General features: G+C 45.2%; 1 protein-coding gene across 1 annotated transcript in view; it reads left to right on the plus strand.

The window, feature by feature from the left end:
- PCDHAC2 (protocadherin alpha subfamily C, 2) overlaps nucleotides 1-8,899 on the plus strand; it is a gene marked incomplete at its 5' end in the record, with an annotated part of 54,764 nt that extends 45,865 nt beyond the window's left edge. Inside the window, one exon of the mRNA XM_010007751.1 lies at nucleotides 8,074-8,899. Within this exon, the coding sequence (XP_010006053.1) occupies nucleotides 8,074-8,384 (311 nt within the window). The remainder of the gene's footprint in view (nucleotides 1-8,073) is intronic.
- Nucleotides 8,900-9,991: the final 1,092 nt, after the last annotated feature.

The raw sequence follows: 9,991 nt of genomic DNA on the forward strand, positions 1-9,991 counted from the left end.
CCACAGTCACTACCCACCCCCCCCCTCAAAACATCCCCCCCCCCAAAAAAAAAAGAAAGTCAGTGAGTCAGCAATTGCAGTCTTTGCCCAGACCTGATGGGAGATGAATCTGTGGGCTGAGGGGTGGCATGTTCTGTGAGCAGGCATTTTGCCCCAGATTTAGAAGACATCTCAATTGCAGCCCGTTTGTACCCATCACTCAGCATTTCGACTTTGTTTCCACTTCCACATCAGCTCAGGTGGTTTTACATGCCAACCTTTCACTTGAGTGAATTTGCAAATGCTGCATCTGAAGAGACAGCACCATACATCTGAGGGACAGATCTGTGCTTTGGAGTCTTGCAGGAGAGTATCACTCCAGACCTACACTCAACTGGTGTCACTGGTGTCCTAACTAAAATAGGGCCTTTTAACAGGTAGAAAGGGTGCAGCCTTAACAATATGCTCAGGTATTTCAACAGAACGTGCCTATGCCTGCCTAAATTAAAATCCTGTGAAGGGATTAGGGTTGAGAAAGTGGCCTCATCTTGCAAACAGTTGCACAAGATTTTCGTGCCTGTCACCATGGAAGAGATTAGTTTCAAACTTCTGTTTTTCTTAAATGCTCTGGCATGGTCATTAACACAACACCTCCCAAGCCATGATGCTGCTTAGCTTGCTCCTGAGGGTAGAATTCAGCTCCCCTTGCACTGGCCACCCAGAAGTTTAGCTGTCTAGTCTATCCAGGCTTTGTCAATAGTTGAGAAGTAAAGGTGATAGAGCTCCTGCAGAGAGAGGAGCAAAGAAAAGTCCTAGAATCATAGAATGCTGGGTTGGAAGGGACCTCAGGGATCATCTGGTCCAACCTTTCTAGGTAATAATACAGTTTAAATGAGATGGCTCAACACCCTGTTGAGCTGAATCTTAAAACTGTCCAAAGTGGGGGAATCCACCACTTCCCTTGGGAGATTATTCCAAAGTCTAACTCTTCTTGTGGAGACAAATTTTCTTCTGGAGTCCAGTCTCCTCAGGAGTAACTTGCACCCATTGCCCTTTGTCTTTTCCAATTGAGTGCATCTAAACATGGGTGTTGAAGCTGGGTGGGTTGTGCTGCCTTCTGAGGGTGCCTGTCCCTCTTTAGACTGCAGCAAGTACTGAGTTAGGCACTTTAGACTGGATGCCAACTTTTGTCAGTAGCTGAAGGTAGAAACAGGAGACCTCACCCTTTGGGTGACATCTAAGGAAAACAAAATAAAACAGAAGAGGGACTTACTGTTACCAGGAGCTAATTATAGGGACTCTGTTCTTATAGCAGAGTTGGGTGCCTCTGAAAATCCCATGGGCTGGAGCATGAAAGTGAGACACTCTGAGCTCAACGAGGTGACCCAGCTCACCTGAACCCTGCTCCTGGCCTGGGCTCCTGGAGCCTGTGACCCCCACATTCCATTTCCACCTGGGAGTGTGTGGAAAAGCAGGTGCTTTCAGAGAAATGAGGACTTGTTGAACAAGAGAGGTGATTTTAGGGTGGTGGAGCTGCATGTAGTTCTGCCTCTGCCCTTCAGACAACAGTCACTGGATAGAAAAAGAAGTACTTGGAAAGGCAACCTAGAAGTCCTTTCCTGCCAACTAAATATATGATATACTTGACTGCAGAGTCTCTGTTGCTCTAGATTCCATTTAAAGTCTACTGAGACACTTGTATTTCTGTGAGAGCAGGAGGAAATGGAAGGGGTGAAAAGTTCATCTATTTTAGCATGCAGGCCCACAGGCAAGGGAGCATCAGGAGCTGCAGGTGCAGCCTAAATCTTGGGTTATGCTGTGTGCATGCATGAAAAATAAATCACTTGGTCGTTAAATATGAAGGCTGCCATGTTCCTTGACAATGAAGTGCAAGGGCAGGCTTTCAAGTAATCCTTGGAGTTGCAGCAAATGAATCAAAGAATCACAGAGTGGTGGGGTTGGAAGGGACCTCTGGAGATTATCTAGTCCAACGTCCTGCTAGAGCAGGATCACCTACAGTAGATCCCACAGGGACACGTCCAGGCGGGTTTGGAATGTCTCCAGGGATAGAGACTCCACATCCTCTCTGGGCAGTCTGTCCCAGGGCTCTGTCACCCTCCCAGGAAATAGGTTTTTCCTTATGTTTAGCCCTAACCTCCTGTCCTCCAGTTTGTGCCCATTGCCCCTTGTCATTGGACACTGCTGGCAAATAACCAGACTCTGTAGAAACTCCGGCAAAACCCCCACCGTGTAGATGTAGGAAGACGAGAAGCATAATGTTTAAAATTAAGTGGTATAAATATAGCTGGCAGATTTATTTTATTTAGATGCTCCTCTCGGTCTAATAAACAACTTTGAAACATTCAGTAAGACCCAGAAAATACACAAGAGAATTATGACTAATCCTGTTAAATGTAAAACAGCATCTAAGTGGCAAAAAAAAAATTCCTGCTGGTAAGAAACAGGAGGGAGTTTTGGAAACTAGGTGGTAAGTGACATTTAGCCTTGATCTGAAATGCCTAAACATACCAAATTGTTGGTACAGCTGAACTGTGACCTTCCAGCCAATCCAGATAAATACACACATTATCAGGTAAATCAGGCAGAAGGGAAATTTCCTGAGGAGGCTGTTGAAGCTCTCATGGGAAATGAGGGCTGTTAACTCCTTAAGTCTGTCTCTGTGGTTTTATTTGTGAGCTCTCCACACAGCTCAGAGGATAGTTAGTTGCTTAGTGATTATTAAGGTGTCTTAAAATGCTTAGCTTGTACAGACAACAAACATATTCAGGGACAGGGAAAAAAGCAACACAGAAATGCAAGCAAAGCCCCTTAGTCTTTGGCATGACAGGATCCTGCCTCTAAGGCCGGTGTGATGGGTTTGTTGTGTTTGGATGCATGATGTCAGATGGCTTTGGGATAAATGTTACTGACTTGATCTGGTGAGTGGATTTGTCTAGGCAGAACCAGATTAAAAGGTCAGTGTCCTGTTCTGAATTAGATTTCAGTAATGCAGACACGTGTGTGCAGCCTGTTAGACTGGCACGAGTTCTCATGCAAGGAAAAAGAGTTACTGTGCCTTAAGGGTACCCTTGAGTCTTGCACATTGTTGTATTTGTGTGGTAAAATGGATAATGCAAAGTCACTGTCACTGTTTCATGTCCTGTGTTGAGTCATGCTGGAGGGAAGGGGGGCCATCCAGAGAGACCCTGAAGGGTGGGAGAGGTGGGTCCTGCAAACTGCATGAAGCTCAACCAGGCCAAGTGCAAGGTCCTGCACCTGGGTCAGAGTAATCCCAAGCACAAGTACAGGCTGGGTGGAGAATGGATCAAAAACAGCCCTGAGGAGAAAGACTTGGGGGTGATGGTGGATGAGAAGCTCAACATGAGCCGGCACCGTGCGCTGGAGCCCAGAAACCACCCGTGTCCTGGGCTGTGTCATCAGCAGTGGGACCAGCAGGGCCAGGGAGGGGATTCTCCCCGTTTACTGAGCTCTCATGAGACCTCACCTGGAGCACTGTGTCCAGCTCTGGAGCCCTTCACATAGGAAGGACATGGTGGTCCTGTAGCGAGTCCAGAGGAGGCCACAGAGGTGATGGGAGGACTGGAGCAGCTCTGCTCTAGAGACAGGCTGGGGGGGGTGGGGGGGTCAGCCTGGGGGAAGAAGGCTCCAGGGAGACCTTAGAGCAGCTTCCAGTGCCTGAAGGGGCTCCAGGAAAGCTGGGGAGGGACTTGGGACAAGGGCAAGGAGTGAGAGGACAAGGGGGAATGGGTTAAAACTGGAAGAAGGGAGAGTTAGATGAGATATGAGGAGGAAATTCTTTGCTGTGAGGGTGTGAAGAGCCTGTCCCAGGTTGCCCAGGGAAGCTGTGGCTGCCCCATCCCTGGCAGTGTTGAAGGGCAGGTTGGATGGGGCTTGGAGCAACCTGGGCTGGTGGGAGGTGTCCCTGCCCATGCAGGGGGTTGGAACTGGATGATCTTTAAGATCCCTTCCAACCCAAACCAGTCTATGAGTCAATGAATATTACACACTGTGTTGTTTTGGCTGTGCTGTGTGGGGGCTGTGAAAGTGTTGTGTCCTTGTACACTTCAAAGGAGGTTTTGGATTCTTCACTGCTACAGGTCTCTTCCCAACCAGAGCAAGGATGGTTTAAAAATTATTCAAGGTCACCTTTGGCTGTTTTTATTTTTCCTGTGAGTAACAGGAAAAGAGCATTTGGTCTGGGCCAGCATTGCTTGGAATGAATATTGCATGGACTAGTTTGGAAGGGGAAAGGATTTATTTCCCCAATAGGGCTTGATTTATTAGATACAATAGGAAAGCTCACTTTTTTGTATTGCTGGAGAAAGACACTTGATTAATAATTTGGAAAAAGGCCAAAACACACAACATTCACCTTTGTAATTGATCATCTCAAGGAATCAAAATCAATAGGAAAGGTAGGTGACCAAAATACTTTGTGAAGCAGATATGAAGGATGGTTCATATTAATGTCTTTAATATGAAAGGGATTGCAAGGACAGTGACAAATGTGAAAAATCTGAAGTTGATAGTTAAGACCATAGGAAATTTACAGAAAAGAGGAACTTCCACATTAACAATAACTTCAGAAAAGGTGTTTCAGACTAGGGAGGTTAAGGTCACTAAAACGGTTTTAGCAGCTCCTGGGAAGAAGATAAACTTTTAAGTCAAATTAAATACAGTCTTAGGGGAAAAAGAAATGTTCTGGTTCCTCTAATCCTTGATTAAACATTAATTTTAAATGTGCCTAAGAGTGTTCCTTCTTGACACTGGGCCAGGTTACCCAGGGAAGCTGTGGCTGCCCCATCCCTGGCAGTGTTGAAGGGCAGGTTGGATGGGGCTTGGAGCAGCTTGGGCTGGTGGGAGGTGTCCCTGCCCATGCAGGGGGTTGGGACTGGATGATCTTGAAGGTCCCTTCCAACCCAAACCAGTCTGGGATTCTGTGATTCTATGATACATGCACAGATATGTACATAATCGTTGGCTTTCAGATTCCTTGCTAGGATGCACCAACTTATTCCACAAGGAATCCTGGGCACAGCTGGCTTTACCTAGAATCCATTTGCCAAACCTGTTATGTAGATGGTCTCAGACACAATTCTGATGTGTCAGGTATGCACGTTTCTTTGGCTCTGTGACATGGATGTCCTGCACCAATATGGAGAAGCTTAAAAGGAATCTTGCTGTCCAGTGGTGGGTATTTTACTGCCAGGCAAGAGAAAGGAATTAAAGCAGCAAAATGGGTTCCTAAGCTTTTAAGCCCTGTGGCTGCACACATGATATTCATTTTATTGAAAAGGAAAGCAGAAGATGAAGGCTCATAGAAGAGCATGAAGTATGGGAGGTGCTGTTCAGTTCATGAAATGGCTGCTAAAGAAAATGCAGTATTTTTCATTACTGCTGCAGGGGTACAGAGCAGTCAGCAGCTGAGGTTTGCTGAATAGCATCTTCTGGTCTGACAAAATGTTGGAGATGACCTTCTAGAGTGGCTGCTTGGTTTCTCTTCCTGCCCTCTTTCACCAGTGGGAGACCCACTATTTCTTCTCCTCCTTTCCATGCTCTTGGCTCCTCTTCCAAGGGCTATGGAGTCCCTCTTGGCTGGTTTTCCAACACTTCATTGTAACACACTCCACCTTCTTCTTCCCCTGAACATCTTTACCAGTTCATCTGGAAAGCTCTGATGCAGAACAGAGTGATGCTGTGACAATCAGATCAGTGGTTTTGAACGTCGTTCCCATGGTGCTGTAAGAATCTGTGTGTGGCTTGGAGTGTTCCAAGGGTGGCAGGTCCTCCCTTGGTGAGACTGCACTTTCAGAGTGTGGCTACAAGTGTTTTCATCACATTTGAGGGCTTTATCATCAATCCATTGAGCTTTCCCCTGATCACAATCCCTGAAACACTTGAAATGATTCCCTAAATGGATGCTCCCTGGGCAAAACTGGGAGTTATGGAAATTACAAAGGATTTTCAAAGTTTAAGAAAACAAAAACAACCAACAGGCCAGGTTTTAAGATTTCCTCTCATGGAAGAACCTGATCTGTGTTGCATCTCATTGTGTTAGGAAATTGTCCGTGTCAGGACAACACACAGAAACGTTTCAATCTGATTAGCTCCATCTTGGCAAAATCATGGAAATAAAATTAAAACCTGCTTCATGCTGCGAGCCTGAAGCTGGGGACAGAACATCCCTTTAGATTTTCCAGTATCAAAGATTGTCATCTACCATTCTACCATAGCAATTCATAAAAACAAGAGTTCAAAAAACCACCAGTCTGGTGTTTTTCAGCCTTTATGTTGTGATATTACAATAAGAAAAAAAAGACCAGTCAGAGTAAGAAGTTTCACAGCTTGAGAACTCACTGTGATATGATTTTCTTTTGAACCGTTCTCAACACCTTAACCAGAAAATTTGGCACCAGCCCTGTCCAATTTCCCATTTTGCTTTGAAGTTCATAGTTTAGAAAAACTTTACAATTCCCTTGCAAGAGTCACCTCATTTCCTGGGAAAATGGAACAGGATGTTAGAGTCCGTTGAAGAAGAGCAGGAATATTTCTGAGACCAGATTGAAAGAGTCCTGCAGAATCTCCACCTGGACAATTCAGTTAACACCTATTTTTGCTTTAGGGCCATGTCTGCTGATCAGCCACATGGTCTGCATACACAGACAGACCTACCTACATACATGCACAGTGAAATTCTTCACTAGGAGGGTGGTGAGAGCCTGGCCCAGGCTGCCCAGGGAAGCTGTGGCTGCCCCATCCCTGGCAGTGTTGAAGGGCAGGTTGGATGGGGCTTGGAGCAACCTGGGCTGGTGGGAGGTGTCCCTGCCCATGCAGGGGGGTGGATTTATATGATCTTTAAGGTCCCTCCAACCCAAACCAGTTTGGGGTTCTGTGATTCTATGATACATGCACAGATATGTACCTCATCGTTGGCTTTCAGATTCCTTGCTAGGATGCACCAACTTATTCCACAAGGAATCCTGGGCACAGCTGACAGGATGGTTTGCTCAGGTGGCCAAGAAGGCCAATGGCATCCTGGCCTGCATCAGGAATAGTGTGGCCACCAGGAGTAGAGAAGTGATGATGCCCTGTCCTGGGCACTGGTGAGGCCACACCTCAAGCACCGTGTCCAGTTCTGGGCCCCTCACTACAAGAAGGATGTTGAGTTGCTGGAGCTTGTCCAGAGGAGCTACCAAGATGGGGAAAGGTCTGGAGAACAAGCCCTGTGAGGAGAGGCTAAGGGGAACTGGGATTGTTTCATTTGGAGAAGAGGAGACTGAGGGGAGACCTCAGTGCTCTCTACAACTGCCTGAAAGGAGGTTGTAGGGAGGTGGGAGTTGGGCTCTTTTCTCAAGTGAATAATGACAGGACCAGAGGAAATGGCTCGAAGCTGTACCAGGGGAGGGTTAGACTGGATAAGGGAAATTTCTTTTCGTTGGGCAGTGGAACAGGCTGCCCAGGGAGATGGTGGGGTCACCATCCCTGGAAGTATTTTTAAGAAATGTAGATGTGGTGCTTAGTGACATGAATTAAGCACTGAGTGGGTAAATTAGGTTATTGTGGGGGGATTTAGGTTATGATTGGACTTGATGGTCTTCAAGGTCCCTTTGAACCGGGATGATTCTATAATTCTATGATATCCAGCACGGATGTGCACACTGCTAAGGCTGACTCCCCTGCCCTGGACACTCCTCAAACCCTTTCCCAAAAGACTCGACACCCTCAAGCGCACCCATGGTTGTGTTTCATGCTATGAAGCTCTGCAATGGGCTGCATCACAGTGATCTTTTATTCCATGCACTTCCCATTCAAAATTAAAATAGAGAACAATTGTACTTCAAGACAACGTGGGATCCAAAGCATGATGGGCCCAGCAATATGTGGAGTCAATCAGCTCATACCAGCATTGAGCAACCGGGACAAAAAACAGTAACACCCAGATGAACAGCCAAGCAAACAGGAGTCAATGTAGAGCCAGGTGGAAGCCAGAGCTTCCACACACGAAGCTGATACTCACTGAGTGCTTGTATTTAATGATGCTTTAAGGTTTTCTTGCTGTTTTGACTTTTTCAGAACCTGAGGCAGGAGAGGTGTCCCCCCCAGTGGGAGCTGGTGTGAACAGCAACAGCTGGACCTTTAAATTTGGACCGGGCAATTCCAAACAAGGTGGTCCTGGTGAGTTGCCAGACAAATTCATTATCCCAGGATCTCCTGCAATCATCTCCATTCGGCAGGAGCCACCCAACAGCCACATTGACAAAAGTGACTTCATAACCTTTGGCAAGAAGGAAGAGACCAAGAAAAAGAAGAAAAAGAAGAAGGGAAACAAGACTCAGGAGAAAAAAGAAAAGGGCAACAGCACCACTGAGAACAGTGACCAGTGAGGGGTTTATACTGAGAGAATCCACTTAGCCAGTTTTTGTAATAATGGCAGATTTCTCCTATGTAGCAACTCCCAACTTCTTCCTACCTTTAACAAATTTCCTGTATGTACAGACTTGAGAAAATCAGCAAAAAAGGAAATTCACAGTGTCTGTCTAAATTGCTTAACAGGTTTTTGTCTTAAAAGCTTTATTAAGTCTGGTGTTAACTCTTTTTCTCCACTCTGGCTTGTTTTCAGACTCTAAAAAGCAGACACAAGTTTCCTTTCTCCTACGCCGAAAAGGAGAATCTTCACAGTACAGCCAGTGAGAGGTTGGACTCTCTGCACTGTGGTTCCTGTGCTCCTGTCTTGATGACACTTACAGGGCAGGTTTAAAAGGTTTAATGTTGTGCACCCTCTATCTGATTGGAAATATTTGTGTGCAGATGTCAGCTAGGTGGGATGAGATCAGGCTCTAAAATGCAAGAAGAGCTGGTAAATAAACAACAGAGGAAACACCTAATGAGCAGAAATGTTCCAAGATGTTCAGGCTGGGGAGGAAATGTCTGAAAGGAGATGCCCAGACTTTTCAAATCTTGAGAAGTGACAGTGTGGGAATACTGAGTCCTGTCCATGATGTATTGTACACACTCCTGCAAATAAACCCTCACATTTACAGCTCTTTAAGCTACCATAAAATTTAGCTCTTACCAAGCAAGCCAATGGGAAAATTGTCCCTTAAGGCCCTGGGTTACCCTTGGCCCTCCAAGTTGGAGAAGGGCTGGGCTGACATCCCAGGAATGTAACTGACTGTGATGCTCTGTGTCCCTTTTGCCACTCTAACATAATTTTGCACATTCTGTCTCTGAAAAGGTCAGAGTTTTTCCACGACACTTATGCAAAAGAGAGAGAGAAAAAAGAAACGTTAACTATGCTATTTGTTATCTGAGATATTTATTTATAAAGAAATATAGCTGTAAATGTTAAAGAAATATGATGCCCTTGAACCCAAACAGAAGAGAATCTAGAGCCATTATAAATGATAATTGCTGCTATTAAAGTGCTTTAGAAAAAATTGCCTGAAACATCTGTATTGTATCGGCCACTTGCCAATAACAGCTTTATTCTGTGGGGTGATTGAGGGCTGCCTCTTGCATGTGTTACTAAATACAGGAATATCTTTTTGACTTTTTGTTTTTTTGGCATTAACCTGCACTTTGAACACACCTTTGCAAACCAACTGCCCTGATACAAAGAAGCAGAAGCAAACTCCTCACACACATGGATTTACTGACCTGCTAGCTCTGTGCAGTACCTTGGTGTTACCTCCCACACAACCTTTTCTGATTTTAGTTCTACTTTTCTATGAGCTGATGACTTTCCAACCCTACTAACACTAGTATGTAAAACTCAAGTACTGTATGTATGCTGTATGCTCTTATAAGAATCCTGAAATATTTATTCTGTGCTTGTGTATGTGAATGTCAATGCAACTATTATTAGAGTGGAATTTAAGCTTTACCGTTGAATGTAAATCCATTATGGCTTTTTTTGTACACTTGTGAAGAAGTGGAGTAGTGTTAATTTTTTTTGAAGCCACTGTTGATTATCAAGTTTTTTTGTGTATGA

Source organism: Chaetura pelagica, unplaced genomic scaffold, assembly GCF_000747805.2.
Source record: "Chaetura pelagica isolate M959 unplaced genomic scaffold, ChaPel_1.0 scaffold662, whole genome shotgun sequence".
In the NCBI taxonomy this organism is placed as follows: Eukaryota; Metazoa; Chordata; class Aves; order Apodiformes; family Apodidae; genus Chaetura; species Chaetura pelagica.